The sequence below is a fragment of the Pan paniscus genome, chromosome 8 (genome assembly GCF_029289425.2).
Source record: "Pan paniscus chromosome 8, NHGRI_mPanPan1-v2.0_pri, whole genome shotgun sequence".
NCBI classification, from domain to species: domain Eukaryota; kingdom Metazoa; phylum Chordata; class Mammalia; order Primates; family Hominidae; genus Pan; species Pan paniscus.
Window position 1 is genome coordinate 99,805,817 of NC_073257.2, and position 24,468 is coordinate 99,830,284.

At 35.9% G+C, this 24,468-nt stretch overlaps 1 protein-coding gene across 2 annotated transcripts in view; it reads right to left on the reverse strand.

Moving 5' to 3' along the window:
• Positions 1–24,468, reverse strand: part of ATAD1 (ATPase family AAA domain containing 1) — a 65,822-nt gene that overhangs the window by 35,512 nt on the left and 5,842 nt on the right. For both annotated transcript variants that reach the window (XM_034931057.2, XM_008962845.3), the window contains exons 3-4: positions 3,915–4,013; positions 1,573–1,693 (exon numbers count right to left, since the gene is read on the reverse strand). In XM_034931057.2, the coding sequence (XP_034786948.1) occupies positions 1,573–1,693; positions 3,915–4,013 (220 nt within the window). The remainder of the gene's footprint in view (positions 1–1,572; positions 1,694–3,914; positions 4,014–24,468) is intronic.

Here is a 24,468-nt window from a genome sequence, read left to right on the forward strand (position 1 = left end):
TGTCAAATTGAGAACTAAAAATGCAGAAAAGTCATTTTTTGTTCAGACTACAAATAACCTGGAAGAGGGTAGTAAAGACTTAACTAATCCAACTATAGCCATACATTTTTGATCTGGGCTCAAATAATCATTCAAAGGTTTTTTTGGGGCAGGGGGGAAATCACAATAAACTGAGTGTTTTGTTAGGAAAAACTATAAGCAGTGTTGTTATTTCAGAAAACAAAAAGAAATACCTAATAGCTTTGTTGTTTTAATAATAAAAGAACATGTCATTTTTGCTGTTAACTGTCATCCTCCACTTACCAGAAACAAAAATTATGTAGTTCATAAAAATGCACAGGTACAGGCTTCAGTTACCTTTGATATGTAAATTAATGCACTTTATTGATATAGCTGCAAATTTAGAAAGATTATAAGCATTATAATTTAAACATACATAATGCTATTTTGATATTTTTAAAGATCCACTTTTTTGAAAAATCAATGTGACTAATAATTTAAGTCTTGACTAACAACATATCAAACCCATATAGTTTTGGCAATGCATTAGATAAGAGTTTCTGCTAGATGAAAATAAGCTATCTCGTGAAATTTGGATCTGAACGCCATAGTAACACACACATATATCTCTCACTGTAAATTATTTACACTCCATCCGAATCACCTTTAACAAGCCTTAAGCATGACAGAAATATTTGCACTAGCTGGGCACAATGGCTCATGCCTGTAATCCCAGCACTCTAGGAGGCCAACGCAGGTGAAGAACTTGAACTCAGGAGTTCAAGACCAGCCTGAGCAACATGGTGAAACACCATCATTACCAAAAATATAAAAAAAGAGCCAGGCGTAGTGGCACATGCCTGTGGTCCCAGCTACTCAGGAGGCTCAGGTGGGAGGATCACTTGAGCCTGGGAGGCGGAAGTTGCAGTGAGCCAAGATCATGCCACTGCATTTCAACTTGGGTGACACAGTGAGACCCCATCTCAAAAAGAAAAGAAAAGAGAGAAAAGAAAAAAAGAAAGATTTGAATGAACAAGAATTACACTTAATGATGCAGTTATGAGCATATTCAATTCTTGAGTTCCAAGACTTTCAAAGTGATTTTGAATAAGCAAACATCTCCATCAAAGTTAAATATTTAATTTCTAGTTCATCTGCAGATAAATATTTCCTGAAAAAGAATCATTACATTCTAAAAATAAGATCGTTGGAGCTGTGAAACAAGAAAAAAATGTCTTGGCTTGAAAACAAAACAAAACAAAACAAAAAACTTGTATTATGACTTTGAATCTTTCTTTAATCTTGATTTTCCAAATTTTAATTTACTTGGAAGTAAGAGAAAAGAAATTGAAGGAGATTATTTTAACAAGTATTTTAACATGTAAATACAGGGAAAAAGTTTATCTCAATTTCAGAAGCTGAAGAATGAGCAATTATTTTAAGAAACTGTTCACCTAGATCTCAGCATCCTCTTGAGAATCTGATTTCACAAAAACTAGTTCTACAATGGCAGAAAGTTTCAATGTTTTCTAGGATTTTAATGCTTTAGGTGAATATATACCTTTACCATACCTTTTGGAGGCTGCAGAAGCCTGGAATTCTCAAACAAATGTTTCTTTTTGATAGGTAAGATGACTGTGTCTTTCAGATCCGTAATGACATCATCTAAACCTGCTATATCACTCCAAGTAACCTGGCAAAAGTTAAGGTCAACATGAATTTTACTACAAATGTACACTCACTAAAGTAAAAAGAACGCTCCCAAAATTACAAATGTTAATCTGATGATTATACATAACTAAGTTAAAATCATATATTAACATAAGTAAAGACTTTTCCAAGCAGTAATGAAATAAACTGCTATGAAACTGGAAAAAGGAATTTAATAGTCAACTATCTACTATTAAAAATCTGTAAGTCAGGTACTCAAAAATCTGCAAGGGTCTAATAAGCTAAATTCATTCCACTTGTAAGGAGGAAATACTCTGCCGCAAGAATACTGAGAACCAGCTGAGACATAATTTAGCACTGGCTGATGGGAAAGAGCTCATCAGGAATGTACCTATTTTATACAGGATGTTGTCAAGCATCACAGAAATTAATTTTAGAAATAAGGTCTTACAAAACATAGCTTCTGAATTTTATCCATCAAAAGTAAACCTATGGACCAGGCGTGGTCGCTCATGCCTGTAATCCAGCGCTTTGGGAGGCCAAGGTGAGCGGATCACTTGAGGTCAGGAGTTCGGGACCAGCCTGGCCAACATGGTGAAACCCCGTCTCTACTAAAATTACAAAAAAAAAAAAAAAAAATTAACCAGGTGTAGTGGTGTGTGCCTGTAGTCCCAGCTACTTGGGAGGCTGAGGCAGGAGAATTGCCAGAACCTGGGAGGCGGAGGTTACAGTGAGCCAAGATCATGCCACTGCACTCCATCCTAGGTGACAGAGTGAGACTCTGTCTCAAAAAAAAAAAAAAAAAAAAATTACATCTATGTTAAAACTTAAGGAAGTATCTTTATAAATAAAAACAGGGCATACATATTTTCAAAATAGACAAGAAAAACCTGATTCAACTTGTCCTGAAAGGACTGGCACTTGTCCTGAAAGGAGCTGGAGTTGGGGCCAATCAGAAGCAATACTTTACAATAGATTCATTTCCTTCAAAATGTAAAAAAAAATGATAAAAAGGGAAGGTGCAAACCAGCAGCCAGATCTGAAAAAAAAAATAACTTTCATTGTAACAGCAACAAAAAACTAAGTCTGTTAGTACAGATTTATTCAGAAATTAATATAGGCAGGGTTCCAAGAAGGTACCATTGTAAATCTATAAACCAAATTCAAATGCAGGCTTAATTCTAGGGTGTGTGTATGTCTCTGTATACACAGATATTAAGACATTGCAGACTTTCATTTTCTAGATATGGAGATGGGACTATTTCATTCTACTTATTTATAGCAATATAACATTAATGTATTAGGCAAATATTTTCTATTTATAGAATTTATAAATGTATACTTATTGTTACAAAATATTGATATAGGATCTTATACATTACATCAATCTCATCCTCAAAATAATCCTTATGAAGTAGGTAAAGCAGGTATTATTATCTCTAGATTATACATGAGGGAACTGAGACTCAAAGAGGAAATCATTTGCCAAGGCCATTAATGGAAAACCTGGGATTTAGTATCCTGTGTTATCATACCATATTATGAAAATTTAGGTTTAAACTCTATAAAACAAAAATCCACATGACTTAAAGCAGTACGCTTTATACACCACAAAGGCAAATACATAAAAGTTTTACTAAACAAACGTGTACAGAAAAGAGTTAACAAAGTAGGCCTGAGACTGTTGTCCTTAGAAAGGCATATTTGCAAGATTGGCCCTTGGCTGGCATGTGGGAACTTAGATTTCAGAAGAGTGCCACAATTTCTTGACAAGAACAGCTCACTGTGCCTAAACTGTTTGTGCAAACAATATGGTTTATGGTGAAACATCCATTTTCCTTCTGGGAGTCTAGAATTTTGGTACATTTAAGGGAAGAGGAAAGCTATATAACCAGCCCCCAATAAATATGTTGGGGACTGAGTCTCCCGTGAGCTTTCCTGGTGACAACACTGCACATGTGTTGTCACAACTTGATGCACTAATTAAGCACTGTGTGACTCCACTTGGAATCTTGTGCCTGGCTTCCTTCAGACTTCATCCCATGCCCCCTTCCCTTTGCTGATTTTGCTTTGTATCTTTTCAGTGTAATAAATCATATACAGGAATACAACTATATGCCGAGTCTTATGATTCAGCCTAGAGAATCAAAGAACCCGGCCGTGATCTTTAAGACCCCTGACACAAAATGCTAGAACCCACCCCCACCTCTAAAAAAATCTTAAATAAGATTAAAGATACATACATGCATATTAAGAGGGTCTACAAGATGAGCAGCAATACTCATTTCATATTCTGAGAGCTTCACATTTTTCACTCCAATTTGCTTCATTAGTTTTTCTGCCTAGAACGAAAAGAACAAGCAACCTGCTTTGATTTGATATTTAGATACTGGCACTTCGAAATAGATATATGTGAAGTCTAAAGAGCAATGAATAGATATACAAGAAATTTCCAAGGATATTCTAGGCCCCTTGATCTTAGCCTTCTCCATTGTGAGCCCTCAGGTAACGATTTGAGGCTCTAATCCACTGAAATCAGGGAAATTTAACCACCTTTCAGGAAATGAGAAAATAGGGTATGTGACTGAAGAGATCTTACACTTCCAAGAGGGGCTCCCATTGTTTCAATGAGACTCTAGGATACAGCTTAGTTTCTCATTCCTAACAGGACTATCATGACTGGCAAAGGTGAAATCTCAAGAGGAAAGACAGAGGAGTTAAGGAGGGCAAGAAATGTATAACTGAAGTTTCTTTAAACTGAGTATCTGAAACAGATGTCCAACTTCCTTCAAATTAATCCAGGTATCTACAATAGATGGCCACACATATCCCATTTTAAATTGCTCTGTTATGCTGTCCCTTTTAGGTAGAAGACAATTCTTGGGACTAGGCAACCAGAGTTATAATAAAAATAACTCTAAATTAGAAGTATATATGTGTATACTCTCAAAGCAGGGCACAACTAGCATTAAACCTATGAGTTCTAGCAATACAACAAAGCTTTCAATTAAAATAAAGATAATGAAAAACATTTACTGAGTGTGCCAAATATTATGCCAAAATACAGTAAAAGGATTAACTTATTGAATCCTAAGAGCCAATATTATGAGATAGTCATAATATTTTCCCAATCACAGAAAAAGAAACTGAAGTTTAGCATGATTAAGTAATTTGCCTTTGGTTAAAAGTTAGCCAAGAGAAGAAACAAGATATGAATTCAAGGAGTCCAACACTAGAGTCCATACTTGACTACCACACATATTTGCCCTGATTTCTTCCATTTTAAGACTGGAGTTTATAACCATGAAAGAGTCTTTAAAAATCTATACATAACAAATTCAAATTTCAATTAAGTGAACATTTTAGAAATGAAGGGACTCTGGTAAATCATGTTTACCTAAGTTTTGGTTATTACATTTTCCTAAAATGCTTTTGATTATATAGAATCTTGCTGTCTATCCAGGGTTATGACTGCTCTAAAAGGAAATTCACGTCACACAGCATTTTAGTTATAGAATAGCTAGGAGGTTAGGATAAATGTGTTTAATAGCTTTAAAAAAAAAAAAGTACTATGGGGGCCAGGAATGGGGGCTCCCAGCACTTTGGAAGGCTGAGTTGGGAGGATTGCTTGAACCCAGGAGTTCGAGACCAGCCTGGGCAACACAGACGCCATCTCTACAAAAAATCAAAACTTAGCTGTATGTGGTAGTACACGCCTGTAGTCCTAGCTACTCTGGAGGCTGAGGGAGGAGGATTACTTGAGCCTTGGAGATCAAGACTGCAGTGAGCCATAATCATGCCACTGCATTCCAGCCTGGACAAGAGACAAATCTTGTCTCATAAGAATTTTTAAAAAGTGCTATGAACCACATCACATAATCAAACAGGATACATCTCCTGTTTATCTTGCCCCTGTAAAGTCACTGAATCAATAGATAATCTTTTGTAGATTCCTTTGTCACTTGTAAATACCTTCTCTTTTACTGCCATAAGTCGTTTACATGTCAGTTAAAAAAGGTATCCTATTTTAGCATCTGAATAACATTTACTCTTCATTTTCATTATGCTACAGTAAATGTGAAACCCTCCCACATGTGTTCTTTTTAAGCAACGCTCGAAGACAGTGGTTTTCCCAGGGGACATTTGGCAAAGGCTGGAAATACTTCTGGTTGTCACACTTGGGGGTAGGGTGATACCAGCATCTAGTCAGTAGAGGTAGAGATGCCACTGAACATTCTACAAGGCACAGGACAGCCTCCCTTTCCCCATCCCAAATAATTATTGGCCCAAAATGTCAACAATGCCTGATATGAGAAACCCTGTTTTATTCCCTATTAGCTAGTTGCCCTGAAAATTTTACTCTATGCCTAACTAAAGCTTTTAAAATTGCCTCTTGATTTAAAGAATAGCCTTTATTTCTATCTGGAACTTCCTAAATAAAAAATGACAAATGAATAATGTTTAGTTTACATAGAGACAGAAAATTTTATCTTTTCAAGTTTACCTAAGATCTCTTTCCTGCAACAGCAGTCCCACTTTAACAATCTCTTCAGATTGTATTCACAATATATCATTAAAAGAAAAGGGAAAAGGAACTAATGGTTTTATTGAGCACCTACCATATCTAGCACTGTGCTAGGTAATTTACAATCAACCCTTAAAATTAACCTGAGAAGTAACTATTATTATCCTTATTATTTAGATGAGGAATTTACAGGTCAGAGAAATTAAAAGAAATGTCAGGATTATACAGCTAGGAAGTGACATTAACAGAGCTCAAATACTGATTTGTCTAATTTTGAATCCCATATTTTGCTGAAACACTAATATTCTTCATTTGGGAGAGCAGAACATGGCTGGCAAATAAATGGAACACACCAAAAAACACACCAAAACTGCCACCAAACAAACTGTGTCCCAGGAAGAAGTTATACAATTGCCTAGTTTTGACACTTTTAAGTGAGCCACTAGATAAGCAGAAAAACAAAATTATGATTGGACTACTGTAAAAATGGCTTATGTTTATGCATACTTTCTTGTTTACAGCTTAATGAAAGTTATATTTTCTGATCACCATGGTTTGCTTGTTTTTTTTTTTTTTTTTTTAAAGTAGGTCTCTCCAAGTGGTTGTTGTTTCTGTGGAGGGAAAATGAGTTGGATGGGGAGTGTGTGGGGGCCAAAAGAAGGAGGAAAACTTACTTTTTACTGTATACCCATATTTTTTTGACTGTTCCAAATGATTTTCTACCCTTTCACACTATTTTTTACCCTTTCATGCTATTTCATTTTTTTCTCCATGTAAAGTATTATTTTTTCAAAAAGATTAAGAAGTGGAATAGGAAATATTAAACTAATATTTTTGCCTGGAGTAGGGAAGGCAGAAATGGGTACAAGCAGCAGCAAAGAAAATACTTATGAGTTAACACTCATTTCATTCAGGTTCTAAAGATTCATAAAATTGTCCTTTTGGAAGAATCAGTTTAGAAAGTTGGACATGTCATTAACAAGAGTGAAAAATCAGAGATGAACGAATTAAACTTAAGTTAGAAACAAGGACAACCTCTGATCTTTTTACCAAGGTCACAGCTGAAGTGTTCCAATTTAAGTGTATGCAGACGAATCACTGATATAAAGCTTTTTAAAAATGCATTTAAAAGGGAACTAACAAGGATTCTGAGTATGTAAGTATCTTTATATAATAGATATAATCATTTATTACAAACTTACATTAAAATTCTGGAAAAACATCTTCTACACATGTGGAAACAGTGATCCTCTTTTAGGGTTAGTGTACTTATACCTCTTTCCTCTCATTTTACCATTATGTATTCTGAAAGTTCTTGGGTAAGATGGCTTTGTACTGTAAAAGGAAAATAAATCTTGGGGGCCCCAAATCACTAAGCTAAAGGGAAAAGTGAAGCTGGGAACTGCTTAGGGCAAACCTGCCTCCCATTCTATTCAAAGTCACCCCTCTGGCTCACTGGGATAAATGTATATCTTACTGCCTCCGTTAGAGAAGCTAGTAAGAAATTCAAAAGAATGCAATCATTTGCCTCTTATCTACCTATGACCTGGAAGCCCCCTCCCTGCTTCAAGTTGTCCTGCCTTTGTTTCCAGTTCCGGACAGAACCCAATGTTCATCTTACATATGTTGACTGATGTTTCGTGTCTCCCTAAAATGTATAAAACCAAACTGTTCTCTGACCACTTTGGGCACATGTCTCAGGACCTCCTGTGGCTGTGTCATGGGCCCGTGTACTCAACCTTGGCAAAATAAACTTTCTAAATTAACTGAGACCTGTCTCAGATATGTGGGGTTCACATTTTGGTGACCATGAAGGGATTCTGAGTGGAGGTGCCCCTGATCTTTGACAAATATCCTATCGGAGCTTGACACCAGCATGAGCTAACTTTACGGCTCAAACCGATAGTACTATTTGCTGATGTCTGTGAGTATCCCCTCCAGATAACACCTGATCTCCCAAAATTTGGTGGAGACCTAAAGTTTATTTTGCAATACAACTCCCTTTTTTTGGAGTTTCACTTGCTTCCAACAAGGAAAGCAAGATTTCCTGCTTACATAGCGATGGACAGAAGGTAACTCCTTTACAGAGTTTGGGCTCACTCCTAGCAGGGAAGATGAGTTTGACTTTTTTCCTGCTTCTAGGATGTAGAGAGCAGTCTTCAGCCTGAGACCTATCCCTGGGTAAGTAGCTGAATTGGGGTTTTGTCTTGGCTAAAGTTTAACAACTAGCTGGTCTTAATTTCTCCTTACCATTAGCGCAGTCAGTGATCATATTGTTGGGTTTTTTGTTGTTTGTTTGTTCTGGTCTTTCTCCCATCAGATTTGACAAACTCTACTTGACTTGGTCAAATCTGAGAATTCCAAATTATGGGTAACAAAACCTCTCTAATATGGCTAAAATTCCTCGCAGCTGCAAAAGAGGAAAGAAAAACAAAACAAAAACAAAAATCCATGCGCTTGGTTTCTGTGTTTGCTTACTGTCTTAAAAAAACAAATGTTCTTTCATTTACTTTTCTTCCACCCTATACCTCCTTCCCCCTTTGCCATCTGTAGTACCAAAAAATCTAGAGAAGTTTTCTAATGACTTGAACCCATTAAAAGAATTCAGAACAAAGACACCACTCACCCCTTTTAGAGTGTTCTGTTTTCCTTGTGGAGTTTCAAGAGTCATGGGCAGATTCTTCTTAAGTCTAAACCTCTGTTTCCATATTATTCCATGACCTGACTTCTTTGGCTTGGGGGTACCAGAGATTATCTTGTACCACGAGAGGATTTGACCTTGGTGTGTGTAATGGTGAATGAGAGCTACAAGTTAGGGGTGGCTGAGCACAGTTTACAGGAAGTGGTCTTGGCTGTTTTTTCTCCTACGAAGTTGTTAAGGATCCTGATTCTACTTCAGAGATGCATTCTAAAGGGTCTTCTCTATTGCCTTTTCTACCAAAATTAATCTCTGTTTGGCTTTTCTGCGCACATTTGTGTGAGGAACTGAACTGTTGTTTTTGCAGGTAAATGACAGATTGAGTTTTCTCAGCTCCAAAGAGAAAGGGTGTTTTGCTCCCCCCAGCCAAAAGGTGCCCCTGGGTGACCGGGGGCCTAATGGGAGTGTACAGGGGGTTAACCTCCCTCGACGTGCAGTGGCCTTACAAGAAAATCCCCAACAAAAATTAATTTTTAAAAAGGCTTGTCCAGGAAACACACATAAGTCCTGATCATCCCATGTTTTGAGCCCTCTCAGAGGTCATGGACCTCTGGAGAGAGAAACCAAGACATGTAAGAGGGTGGAAACAACTCAGTGGTGACACACTGTGGAGTCCTGCCCACAAGCAGCACACATCCATCCACACATAAAAACCCTAGGCCACAGCTCAGTTCCTCCTTTTAAGAAAAAGTGGGAAACGTTCTAGGAATGAGGAGAATGATCCCCTTTCAAGCACTCCGTAGGTTTTATGGCACCACTACTTGCCAGAGTTTATGTAAAACGGAAGTAACATGGTCTTTGTGCACATTTACATTAAAGAAAAAGAACCCTAAGGTCGACCTACAAACTACAGAGTTGCTACGTTCTCTTTCTGTGTCTTTCATTTCTGGCTGCTTTGAATCTGCTGTTATTTTTCTACTAAGATAAAAACCACTGTTTGGATCTAACAGGTTTTTTGTTTTTTTTGCAAGCCAGTGAATTTGTATTTATCTCATGGCTAAAGTTCCAAAGTAAAAGCTATAGGGTGTGTGTGTGTGTGTGTGTGTGTGTGTGTGTGTGTGTGTGTGTGTATTTAAAATGCCTTTAAAATTTCCATAGCTTTATGTTTAATTGGCAATTAAATCCATTTTAATTTCCCTCTTAGCACACTAGACGTTTTCTTTCCATACTTTATGGTGTAAATTTTGCTATCTGATTTTCACCTGAGTTGTTTCCTTTAACATGCAAATTAAAGGCTATTTAGCTGACAACTGCCTAGGGTAGTGAAAAAGGTTATTAAGAATTTGAAGTCTATGGTAGGAAAATAAAATTTTTATGAATCTATAATATGTACTTCTATCAGCATGCCTAATATGTCTATGTATTTATGTGTTGTGTACACAATGTTTCACTACTGAAAATATATAAAAGAGCTCTAACTAATTGGCTTAAGAAAATAAAAGTGCTTGAATCAAATACTTCATCAGGAAAAAAGAGAAGACTCGTCAAATGCTTTTTCAAGTTTACATAATTTAATAAAATCTTTAATAAATAAGCTAGCTTTAAAATTACTGGTAAAATAATATTAGAAATATCTTAAGAATTGCCAAAATATATTTTTGTTTGCATTTATTAATCAAGCAATTTCATACTTATCCCTGCAAAATACTATTAAGGTGTCAAAATTTGGCATAGGGATTAAAAACCATAAATCCAGCCCCAAACAGAATGATCTTTGCTTGCGTAATTGTTAATAAATAAGACATTGATATTGGTTTAATGAAAATAGCTACATCTTGAAGTTAGTAAGATTATCATAACTTCTAATCTTGTGGCTTTAGGCAGTCTAGACCATAGGCAGTAAGGTTTGTTTTGGGAAAAGGCTGTTATTGCCTTTGTTTCAAAGCTAAACTATAAACCAAGTTCCTCCCGAAGTTAGTTCAGCCTATGCCCAGGAATGAATGAGGACAGCTTGGAGGTTAGAAGCAAGATGGGGTGAGTTAGGTCAGATCTTTTTCACTGTCTCAGTTATGATTTTGCAATGGTGGTTCTGTAACTTTAAATGATGACCATTACAGTTTTCATAAATAGTCTAGGTAAACAATTAAAATAATTAGGTAAATGCAATGGGATAATTGTAGACAAACTCATCATAATTTAGAATCTAAAGTTATACTAAAATAATAAATATTTCAATAAAATATATTGTAGAAAAATATTTTTTTTTTTTTAAAGTGTGTCCTTTTTAAAAAGGTGAACAATTTTTGTCTAATTCAATGCTTATTTAGGTCATGTATAAAAGAAGGTAAAAGGAACCAGGAAGTAAGAAATATGTAAAGAAAGTTGTAAAAATAAAGAGGGTTGTTTTGGTAAGAAAGCTTAAAAAGAAATAATGAGAAAGACTCTTATATGGTAAATTTAGTCCTACAATAAAATGACTGCTTAAGAAAGAGGATGGTCAGGACAAACCACAGAGTCCAAGCATGTCATGAACGGTCTAAGACACAATAAGAGGATTTATTTAAAAAAAAAAGAACAAAGAAACTTTTATATAATTAAAGGGAAATTAAAATGGTCTTTCTAGAGATGATTGGACTTGATGTAAAAAAAATTATGTCTATATATATACACACACACTAAATCACTGGTTAAAACAATGACATTTTCTTAAGTTATTGATTCACATTTAATAAATTATAAGAGATTTTAATTTTTTTCTAACCCAAACTTCAACTTTTATTGCATCTCACTGTTTTTAGTTTTCTCTCTCCTTTTAAAGGGTGTGAAATTGTAACACTCTCTTTCAACTCATTTTCAGCTCATATAAGTTTTTTTCCTCGAGTTCTGTTTGTTATGGCCTGATGCTAACAATGTTTTCATGAATATCCAAAGGAAATGTTTTCTTCCAACATAATATTCTGGCAGTGCAGGTCTTTTCTGTTGCCTTTTAGTAACTGGTCTAACAGATTTTATGGTTTATTGAAACAATTCTATGCCATTATGATTCAGTTTGGTTTGCTTGGGGAAAAAAGCTGAAATTAAAAAAAAAATTTTAATTAAGGTTATTAACATTCATGTATCTTTCTATATGTTCAAAGTACCTGTGCCATTGAGTTACATGGCTTTGACTTCTGGGTCTAAAAAGGACACCAAGTCCTACTAAATCATAAACACTGACAGCAATTAAAGCCTCATCTTCAGGCTCTGTAGAAAATGCCAATCAAAATAAACTGTGTTTCTAAAACACAAGGCCAGAAATTAAAGCTATTCAACTCCTCAAGGCCCAGGGACTATCATAGAAGAGGCGGGCATGTGAAATTGGAAGGCCCAATTTTGAGAGAGAAAATAAGTTCAGCTTCTCTATAAATTAATCATTCATATCAAAGGCACACTAATGCAAAACCAACATATGGGCCCCTGTGTCACATTAACAAGGTTTTGTTGAAGCATTAACTGACTCCTTAATAAAGGTTATAAATGCTGTGAAAGGCTTAAGGAAGTTATATCTTATGGTCAAGATTAAAATTTTGGAGACTGTTTATAAACTTTTAAAAATAAATTGAATTGGCTTCATGCTGTTTTTATTAGGCCTTCTCATTTGGAGAATTAAGTCTCCTCTCTCAAAGAATGAAGGTTTTCACCTTTTTCTGAGTTATCACTTTGGTGAAATGAATGACTTATTTTACAATGACCTGTAGTATGAAGTTTTTTAAACCTTTGATATTTGACAAACTTTCCAAAATCAAATGATAAATTATGTCTTTTTTTGACCTAATTAATTAAGACATTAGGTTCCCTATAAAGTTCAAAAAATGACATAATTTGGCTTATTTAGTAAAAAAAATTACACAGGAAACATTGTCAAATAAGAAATGGTGTTTGGTTTTCTTGGTCTGTATTTGTAGAGATGTTATTAGTATGTGTCCTAAAATTATGAGAAACTCCTATAATTCTGATATGACTTAATGTACATTATCAATAATTATTATAATTATTGTGTGCCACAGAGGTAATAAATTCCCTTGTCAACTGTGTCTTTGACTATGGCTACCCTAAAACTTTTGTCATCCATGGACAATTGTTACCTTCTTTTGGTCCTCTTTAGAAGGTGGTTTTATAATCAGCTATAAAACTCTAACAGGTGCTCTTGAATGCATGTTTCTGATTGGAGATTGTGACATCAAAATAGAAGAAAAACTTTCAGGACTCACAGAGAGCTGGAACATCCATGAATATCAAACAGAACAGGAATTAACTGCATGGACTGAATTAATAGAAGACTGAAGTTATATTTTTGACTTTTTGCTTAAAATGTTGCTGATCCTTTGTTTTGTTTTTTTCAAAGAAACTTTTCTTTTGCACTATTGACAGCTTCTAACAATTCAGTAGACTCCTATGAACAAAATTTGGAGCATATTTGTTTCTCTCTACTTGATTTCTCTAGAATTTGGAAACTATTTGTGAGTATTCTTAACTTATGGCAATACAGTTATTTGCATAAGTGCAATAAGAATCTGTTTTCATTTGTAACAGGACACAATTGGAGAAACTAGTTATTTTACCAACGCTTTGACTGGAATGGTGTGCTTTCCTTTAAGGAATCAAACTTGACTTACAGAGCCAATGAAAGCCCCTTGGGAAAACTGGCTTCACACCTTATCTACACAGTCCCTGTACAGGGTTTCTGACCTGTTGTTAAGTAAAGAATGTCACTTTCTGACAGGCCCAGGAGCCCCAAGTTTATCTTGGAATCAAGAGGAGAGGAATTCACCCAATTCACAGGTATTTGATGGTACAAATCCATGGCTGGGCTTGGCTTTAAAAAAGTCTTACCTGAGATTATTTCTATGGAACAAAGTTCCATCAAAGCCAATTTAAAAGCCTATGTAGGCAGGGCGCAGTGGCTCATGCCTGTAATCCCAGCACTTTGGGAGGCCAGGGCAGGCAGATCACCCCTGAGATCCCGCCACCGCACTCCAGCCTGGGTGACAGAGCAAGACTATGTCAGGAAAAAAAAAAAAAAAGCCTATGTAACAAAATAATTATTCTTGCTGCACTATATACAAACAAACTGGCCAATTAGAAGAAAGCAAACCAGTCCTACCATAATTTGTCTTTAGTGAAAATGAGAAACTGGAGACAGAGAAATTATGTTTCAAAAACTATAGTATACCTGTTGTTAGATTCTAGTCCTGCCTAATATTTTTCAATTTTTATTATTTTCTATAGTTTAGCCAGAATTCAAACTTTTCTTGGCTGCAAGTCTTCAAAATAATGTTTTCAATTTCTTTCCCTTCTTTTTTCCCCCATTTTTCCTAATTTGGAGTCACTGAAAACTAAGCTGTGCTTTCTTAATGCCCTAAGAACTGAAGCTAGACACTTAAACTTCAGAAGAAAAGAACAGCAACTTAGTTACATACATAAGCCACTTTAATACCTGCCTACTGACATATGGACTTCAGGTAATGTGGCCTATATAAATTTTCCAGGATTTGTTTTTTGTTTTTTGTTGTTTTTCTCCCTTCCTCCCTGTTTTCTCTTCACAGGACATGAGACTTCACAACCAGCTAAAATTGAGCTTTCCTAATAACTCAGGACCTATCCGTCAAGGAATAAACCATCCTAGCCATGAGAGATCAGACGAAACTTGAGACCAGAGACTCATTTTCTTCTAAATATGTTTTCTCCAAAAGATTTTTAAAAAGGGAGGAAATATGAAAGGAAAATAAATCTTGGAGACCCCAAATCACTAAGCTAAAGGGAAAAGTCAAGCTGGGAATTGCTTAGGGCAAACCTGCCTTCCATTTTATTCAAAGTCACCCCTCTGCTGAGATAAATGCGTATCTGCTTGCCTCTTTTGGAGAGGCTAATCAGAAACTCAAAAGAATGCAACCATTGGTCTCTTATCTACTTATGACCTGGAAGTCTCCTCCCTGCTTCAGGTTGCCTCACCTTTGCTTCCAGCTGGACCGAACCAATGTTCATTTTACATATGCTGACTGACGTCTCATGTATCCCTAAAATGTATAAAACCAAATTGCTCTGAACACCTTGGGCACATGTCATCAGGACCTCCTGAGGCTGTGTCATGGGTGCATGTTCTCAACCTTGGCAAAATAAACTTTGTAAATTAACTGAGACCTGTCTCAGATATTTGCGGTTCGCAGTACTATGGTGCTCTTCTACTATGCTTGTGTAGAAAACAATACTGCAGAGTTTTTTCTCCTCTGATTCCCAGCTCCTATTGCTTTTCTTTCCTCATCACTTCTATCTACTCCCTTACCTACCTAGGCAACACTAACTGCTTGTTCCTTACTGACTCCTATCTCAATTTTATTTACTTCAGCTTCTCAGTCTTATAAGACTCGGCTCCAGTAAACCTTGGGTTTAAAAGCCACTTGACTGGCAATGGAGTTCACAACAGCTTTCTGGGGTTAACAAATGTTAGCTCTTCCAAGTTGGCATTCTGTGATAGCTGCTCTTAAAATTCCTGGCAGTTGAGAGTTCCAAGTTTTTAAAGTTTTTTTCAGTACACTCCTTCACAGAAAACTTCAGCTCTTACTTCTCTCAAAATAACAGAAATAGTTTTCAAGGCTACAGTGTAATGATAGGACTAACAATAGGAAGACATTAAGTTAAATAATTAATGTCATAGTAAGTCACTTTCTGTGTATAACTCGTGTATGAAATCTTTCCTGGCCCTTGATGACTACTAAACCACAATTTCAAGAAAATTATATAGTCTAATTATTATTATTTTGAGACAGGGTCTTACTCTGTCACCCAGGCTAGAATGCAATGGTGAGATCTCGGCTCACTGCAACCCTCGCCACTAGGGTTCAAGTGATTCTCCTGCCTTAGCCTCCCAAGTAGATGGGACTACAGGCACCCATTACCATGTCCACCTAATTTTTGTATTTTTAGTAGAGACGGGGTTTTGCCATGTTGACCAGGCTGGTCTTGACCTCCTGACCTCAGGTGATCCACCTGCCTCAGCTTCCCAAAGTGCTGGGATTACAGGTATAAGCCACCATGCCCAGCCTATGTAGTCTAATTAATATGCTAAACAAAATACTGTATTTATAAATTCCCAAGACAGTTAACACATATTCATCCTGCACTTTAAATCTATTAAAGTACACATCTCAACTAACTTAACCCACCCTTTCATCAAAAACATAGCTTATCAAAACTCTTCTACTACATCTAAATATGATCCAAGCAGCAGTATGTGCCCAGAAAAATCCCAGTCCCTGTACAACACCATGTTGAAACCATCTCCTCTCTCATTACCAATTAAATCTCCTGCCTTTCACAAACTGAAGGTTTTCCTGGCTTCAAGTCTAGAAATTTACAAATACATTGTTTAATCCAACATAACGGTATACTTCCAGGATACTGTTTCTGATTTGATGCAACTATGTCATCTTCTACCTCTCATCTCAAAACCACATTGCCTTTAAAATCACATGGGGCCCACTGATTATCTGGTATACTCAAAGTGTTCTACATCTAAGCTTTTAGATTCAATCCTCTTTCATTCTGACCACAAAAGTCACACCTTCCTCCTCCCACATTCACACCTGATCCTTGCCTTTAATGTGTATTCTAATTCCTTAATTCTTTTCTATTCTCCAACTAAATTATCTCCCATCTGGTAATACTTAACTTTCTAAATGGCCTGAATCACACAGTCATTACTTCAATGATGTGCTCCTTAGAAATCCTTACACTTCTTGTTATACCAGTCAGCTCCATCCCCAATGCCAATTTAACACTACCATTCACTCTATCTGCCACCAAGTTGCTGAGTAATGCTTGAGAATAGTAACAAAACAATTGAGTTCCCAATAAATTCATGCTTTCTTCAACCATGCCCTAATATTTCAAAATCCACAATGATTTAATCTCATTAAATACTGATCACATATTTACCTAAATAGGCCCCCAACCTCCTCCACTCACTCACTTTTAGTCACAATCTCTCCCCTTCATGCTACTAAAAATAAAACAACTCTACCCTAAAAATGTTCCCATAACTACTAACCCCAACCCCTCCTGATTCTTCTGGGACCTTCCTCCATCTATTAAATATCCTTTTAGGCAGCCCCTCTCTACCTCCTCCTCCTCCACTAACCTTTTCCCTTTTTTTTTTCTTTTCCCCCAACTCTAGAATGACCATGTTCTTTTACCTCAAATTATACTTGCTGCCTCCACCAAATGGAAATTACTCTCTCCAAGCTTAATTTCACTAAATTTACTGATCACTTTCTTAGATCATATTCCTCATGACCTCTTCTTCTCCTTGACCATTCTATAACACGTTTAAAATCAATTCTCTTTTGCAACCTTCTCCTTCTTTGGCTATGGTGACTTTATGCAAGTGATTCCCCAGACAGTGGGAAAGAAGTGAGAAGAGGTATAACCAAATAATCTCTGAGGTTTTAAAAAATTATATTTGCCACCCCACAAACTTCCCCAAATTCTGATTATTTCTTTGCAGAACATAGTGTTTCAGTTGACAATCACTGCCACAGTGAACCACTATGACTGTCTGCAGTACTCTGTATACTTCAGATGTATTCAGGTAGAAAAGACTATCACCAGTACCCTAAACATCATCTTGGTTTTATTCTCACTCCTCTGGTCATTTTTTTTTTAAGTTCTTACAGTGCTTTTACTAATAACTAGGTAGATAAAATAATATCTTAGACTGTTTAGATGAGGTATAAAGAAACACAATATAATCAATACCAATCCAGGTTTAAGAACAAGAACATTATTATTATCTTTCAAGTCCTTTGGTGAGGCCCTCTCCAAATACAGACCTTCTCGTCTCCCAGAAAAAAAAATCACAATCCTAAATTGAAATCATCTCTTGCTTTTCTTTAACTTAACCATATGTTTGATTCCCTAAGGTTTAGTTTTACATGTTTCAGAATGTCTACATGGGATCACACTATATGTACTCTTCTGTGACGTTTTCATCTCACTATTTCTTAGAGTTGTTGAGCATCTGTATTTCATTCACTTTTCTCCGCGAATATTATGCTCTGGCATGTGCAGACCAAAGTATGTCACTCTGGCATAAGAATTATTTTGAGTTGAGGGAAATTTAGAAAAAAACAGATACAAGAAAAGCTGTCTGCCCTACTCCTACTCCTAAAAACAATAAATTCACAAAGGTCTCCCTCCTCTTCTCTTTATGAGGAAGGACGAAAGTTAATCAAAGGAGACAACTTTAGACACTTAGCCAGAGGAATCTGCATAACAAACTTTACCAACTAGTCTTCATCTACCATTAGTTTCCCACAGTTTGCTGCCCCTAGAGACTCCTTTTCTTTTGTCTGATCGCTTCTTTAAAAATTTGTTTCTTTGCCAAGATACTATATACACTCAAGTTCTAACCAAACTTTTGAGTTACTCATCTCTGGTACTCCTATTGGTTGCATGCTTGATACATGTTAATAAACTTGTTTGTTTTTCTCTTGTTTATCTATCTTGTTATAGAGGCCCAAATGAGAATTCAGAACGGTAGAAGGAAAAGTGTTTTTCCTCTCCTATATGTGCATATACCAACATTTATACAAATATTCAGATTGGTTCCTGCTTTTTTCCATTACAAGCAGGGCTGCTATGAGCACTCTTGTATGTATCTCCTGGTTCTTCGATATATGCCCAGAATGAAACTTGTGGATCACTGACTATGCACATTTTCAACTTTACTAGATAATGCCAAACTATCTTCCAAAATAGTTATACTAATTTATATTCCCAACAGCAATACTTTTGTTCCTACTGTTCCACATTCTCTCCAGCACGTTATTGACAGACTTAAAACTTTACAACCTGGCACGGGTGAAAAGGTATATCAATTTGACTTTAATTTGCATTTCCTTGATTCCTAATCAGTTTGTGCATCTTTTCATATGTTTATTGACCACTGGAGATTTTTCTTTTTTAATGTGTCTATTTAAGTTTCTTTGCCCATTTTTCTATTATTTTTTCTTACTGATTCATACGCATTCTATATATGTCCTCAGTACAAATCTTTTGTTATAAAAATAATAGGAAACACTTATGCAGCACTGTTATATTTTACATTATATATTTAATTTCAATAGCAACCCAACAAGGTAAGTGCTATTATTATTTCTTTTACAGATAAGAAAACTCAAGACCCAAAGTAGTTAAATAAAACTTTGTGTTTTAGGATTGCCTTCCCTATTTATAGACTTTTGTTCTTCCACATGAATTTCAGGAAAAAATACAACAAAACGAAAATCTGCCAGTATTTTTGTACTGATGTTGAATTTAACTAAACTTGCAATAGTTTTATAATTTTCTCTATGAATGTGTTGTATGTCTTATGTTTGTCCGTTGTTTTATATTTTTGATGCTACTATATAATGCTTTTTTTAAATGACATTTTAAAACATGATGGGTATACAGAAACAGCTGATTTTCGTATACTGATTTTAAATCCAGCAAACCCATCAAACTCTCATGAATCCTGATAGCTTGTAAACATTCTTTGGCTTTCTATGTAGATTATCATATTATCCATTAATAATGACTATTTAGTTTCTTCTTTTCCAATCCCTACCTTTTTGACTTAGGCAGTGGCTAGTAACTCAGTAAAATGTTAAACAGAAGTAAAAGTAAACAAAGAAGTAAACAAAGTAAACAAAGAAAAGCCAAAAAAAAAAAGTAATGAAAAGTAATGAAAGACAACAGGCTTGCTCCTAATCATAAAGAGAATGTTTCCAATTCTTCACTATAAAATACATTTGTTTTAGTAAATGCATTTTATCAAGTTAAAGATCGCCTGAACCCGGGAGGCGGAGGTTGCAGTGAGCCAAAATCATGCCACTGCACTCCAGCCTGGGCAACAGAGCAAGGCTCCGTCTAAAAGAAAACACAAAAAACAAAACAAAACAAAAATAACACTATCTTCTGTTCCCATTTTATTAAAAGCTTTTCTAAAACCATGAATGAATGCTTAAGGCCTTTTCTGCATTTATTGGGAGAATCATACAGGTTTTATTCTTTAATCTGTTAATGTTGCATATTATATTGATTTCCTATCCCTTAAATGAAGCCAGGCTTAAACTCCTGGGATAAATCCAACTGGTCGCATTATATTTTTTCTATATTGCTGAATTTAACTTGCTGACATTTAAGATTCTTATACCAATTTAGAAGGGAGAGAGAGAAATTACAGACTACTATAGGTTTTAGAACTGTAGTTATGCTAGCCTCACAAAAAGGTTTGGAAGTGTTCCCTCGTTTCCCATATTCTAGAAGAATTTGCATAAATTGGTTATTATTAATTTGTTCCTTAAATACTGGCAGAATTTGCTATAAAGTTCTATGGGCCTGAAGTTTTCTTTATAAAAAGATATTTTCACTATTAACTTATTTCATAGTTATGGAACTAACCATGTATTCTATTTCTTCTTAAGTCAGTTTTAGAAATGCATATTTTTCTAAGGGTTTACCCATACCTAAGTTCTCAAATTTATCGATGTAACAGTTGACCCTTACACAATACAGGGATTGGGATACTGACCCCAACACACTCAAAAATCCATAGAGAACTTTTGACTCCCCTCAAACTGAACTACTAAAATAGCCTACTGTTGACCTTATCACTAACAGAAACAGTTAATAACATAGTTTGTATACTGTATTCTTGCAATAAAGTAACCTAGAGAAAGCATGTTATTTTAAAAATCATAAAGGGAAATATATTAACTTCATCCTCATCATCTTCATGTTGAGTAGCGTGAGGAAGAGAGGTTGGTCTTTCTGTCTCAGGTTGGCAGAGGTAAAAGAGGTGAAGGTGGAAGGAGTGGCAGGAGAGATGGGCACACTCAATTGAACTTTCATTAAAAAAAAAAAAATCTGCTTATGAGTGGACCTATGCAGTTTAAACACGTTGTTTGTTGTTCAAGGGCCCACTATAGTTATGAACAGTCCTAATTTTTTTTATTTATTAATTTTATTTATTTATTTATTTTGAGATGGAGTTTCTCTCTTGTTGCCCAGGCTGGAGTGCAATGGCGCAATCTCGGCTCATTGTAACCCCCGCCTCCTGGATTCAAGCGATTCTCCTCCTGAGTATCTGCGACTACAGGAACGTGCCACCACGCCCGGCTAATTTTGTATTTTTAGTAGAGACAGGGTTTCACAATGTTGGCCAGGCTGGTCTCAAACTCCTGACCTCAGGTGATCTACCCGCCTCAGACTCTCAAAGTGCTAGGATTACAGGTGTAAGCCACCGTGCCCAGCCCTTGTTTTTAATATCTACAGCAATATTAGGCCTTTTTTGTTCCAGGTAGTATTTTATTGGTAACTTTTTTCTTGTCGGTTTGAAAAGTCTTGATTTTATGTCTTTTCAAAAAAACAATTTTGGGTTTTATTGATTTTTCTCTACTGTATATTCACTTTCTATTTCATTAACTTACGTTATTATTTCCATTCATTTCATTATTATGTGCTTTCTTTTACCCAGGAGTCATATAAAAATATTTCATACTTTCCAAACTTATTTTTCTAATGATCTCTACTGTACTGCACTATAGCCAGGAAATGTTAATAAATACGCTACCAATATTATGAAACTTGAGATTTGCTTTATTATCTAGTATTCGGTTTATTTTCACAAATCATATGTGCTTCAGATATGTATTTTGCATTTATTTTGGCACAATATACATGTCCATTTTTTATTTAAATCTTCTATATCCTTAATTTTTAAAAAATCTGAACAATTATTAGGTGTTAAAAGTCTCTCACCATGTTGATGGAGATGTCTATTTTTCCCTGTAGTTCTATCATATTTTTGCTTTATGTATTTTCAGGCTACATCAATAGTTACACACAGATAGAAATGTTGTATTTATTGGTGAATTGAATCTTTCATCATTTATGTAGCAAACATTTTCTCCAATATCTTTGCCTTACAATTTCTTTTTGCCCAGCCCGTTTTCTTCTTATATTTGTGTGGTATATACATTTCCATCTTTTTACTTTCAACCTTTCTGAATCTATATTTTAGATGTGTTACTTCACCCAGCATATGGCTTAAATTTCTCCCTTTAAACTATTCATCTTTAAAACACTATGTCTTTATCTTTAGTTGAAATACTACAGATAGCCTTTTGGGGTTCTAGATTTATAGGAGTATCATCTATGAAACTACCTACTTTAGATTGGCCCTATGTTTTGTATACTGAGCCCCTCTGAAATCATAAAAACAGAATTCAGCAAATTCTCTCAAGGTAAAGGCTGGCAATCAAGCTCACCTTAGCTTTCTGAAATTTTTGCCTCAAGTTTTTAACCTGCATTCTTTACTTTGTTGATAGCTCATGAATGCCTTTAAGATTTTTAGGCCAGACACAGTGGCCCACACCTGTAATCTCAGCACTTTGGGAGGCCAAAGCGGGCAGATCACTTGAGGTCAGGAGTTCAAGACCAGCCTGGTCAACATGGTGAAACCCCGTCTCTACTAAAAATACAAAAATTAGCCACGTGTGGTTGCACACTTCTGTAATCCCAGCTACTCCGGAGGCTGAGGCAGGAGAATCACTTGAACCCGGAAGAAGCAGGGTGCAGCGAGCTGAGATTGTACCACTGCACTCCAGCCTGTGCAACACAGCAAGACTCCATCTCAAAAATAAATAAATAAATAAATAAATAAATAAAACAAGATTTTTAAAAAATTATCAAGCTTCTTTAGCTGTTTTCAGCAGGAGTCAGTCTTGTTACCCATACTGACCTATTCATTCTTCACTGGCTGCACATCATCTTTCTATACCCTAAATAAAGGAAATGTATCAAGGCTTACGCTTCAGCTTACCAATTATGCTGCATTACACCATCTCTTTTGGAGACTTCATCACTCTTAGTATAGTCATTACCATTTATTATAGTGACAATTACATTAGAATTTCTCAAGAAATATATGTATAAATCTTGATGGTGGTGAGGGGAGATGGGGAATAATTTGGGAAAAGTTCTACAAATGATATCTACACATACAGGAATAACCATATGGCCTACTCACTGCTCTAACGACTTCAACTACTTATAACCATCGATAAGGAAATATACCTCTGGATTGACCTTTTTTCTGAGATACAGACCTGCAACTTCAATTGCTATATGAACATTTCCTCCTGAATTCCTACCAACACAAACCTAACATGGCCAGATCAAATGTCATCTTCTCATAAATTTGCCCACCTACCAGTTTCCAAACCTCTATAAAAGATAGTATAAGTCTTTGAGGTATCCAGACAAATCTTTGGTTCGTTTTTAAGATGTCCTTTTTCTTTTCCCACATCATCACAAAGTCCTTCCTGCATTCATTTGTGTTAGTCTATTTCACTCAAGTCATTCCTTTTGTTACCCTCTTATTCTAAGTCTTTGCCAGGACTGTTGCAGTCTATCACCAACAGATCTTGCTTCTAGTCCCTCTTGACTCCTATTCCTTCTGCATACTACTATAAGGTGAATTATCCTTGAAACATTGTATATCACCCACCCATTCAAATATATTTAATGAGTTAAGCCTACAGAAGTCTTCAATTGGTCAATAGCATATTTATTTATTTATTTATTTATTTATTTATTTATTTATTTATTTATTTTTTGAGACGGAGTCTCTCTCTGTTGCCCAGGCTGGAGTGCAGGGGTGTGATCTTGGCTCACTGCAACCTCTGCCTCCCGGGTTCAAGCAATTCTCAACCTCCCGAGTAGCTGGGTGTGCACCACTACGTCCGGCTAATGTTTTGTATTTTTATTAGAGATGGGGTTTCACCATGTTGGCCAGGCTGATCTCTAACTCCTGACCTCAAGTGATCTGCCTGTCTCGGCCTCCCAAAGTGCTGGGATTATAGGCGTGAGCCACCACATGGCCAGTCAACAGCATGTTTAATAGCTGGTCAGAGATGTAGGGAAGAGAAGAGGAGGGGTAACCAAGAAGCTATAGCCGTTGGCCAAGCAAATCCCATTTCATCCTGAGTGTTTTAAACACTGGTAAATTACTGTGGAATGGGATAATGCTAGAAGCAAAAAGTATCCCTCCTTTTCAGTTGATGATGGATTCTAAAATGCTGTGTATTTTTTATCAGCCTCAGTCCACCCAACAAAACAAAAAGGACCAAAGAAGGAAAAAGTAATGCATTCTATTTAAAACTGTCCTTGCCTACCCTAGAGGCCAAGCTCTTTCATGAAGCCATCTTCAACTACCACAATCACTGGTGACTACTATTTTCTCTAAGAGCCACAGTTTCTGTCTACACTACTCAATAAGCAACTGGGATATGCTACTTACTATTATAATTTATATTATCATGAACAAGTCTTTTCTCCCTATCATGGGCACTATGAAGGACATAATATCTAATATTTCATATACCTGATATTTAGAATAATACTATACACATAATTTTCAATGAAGGCTTGTAGTACTTAGCATCTATATTTAGCTTTCTGTATGTCTTCTATATGTGTATTTAGGAGTTCTTAGAAGCCAAGGGGAAAAAAAGACAAAATTATCTTTAAAAGTCACACCTCTGCTTTTTAA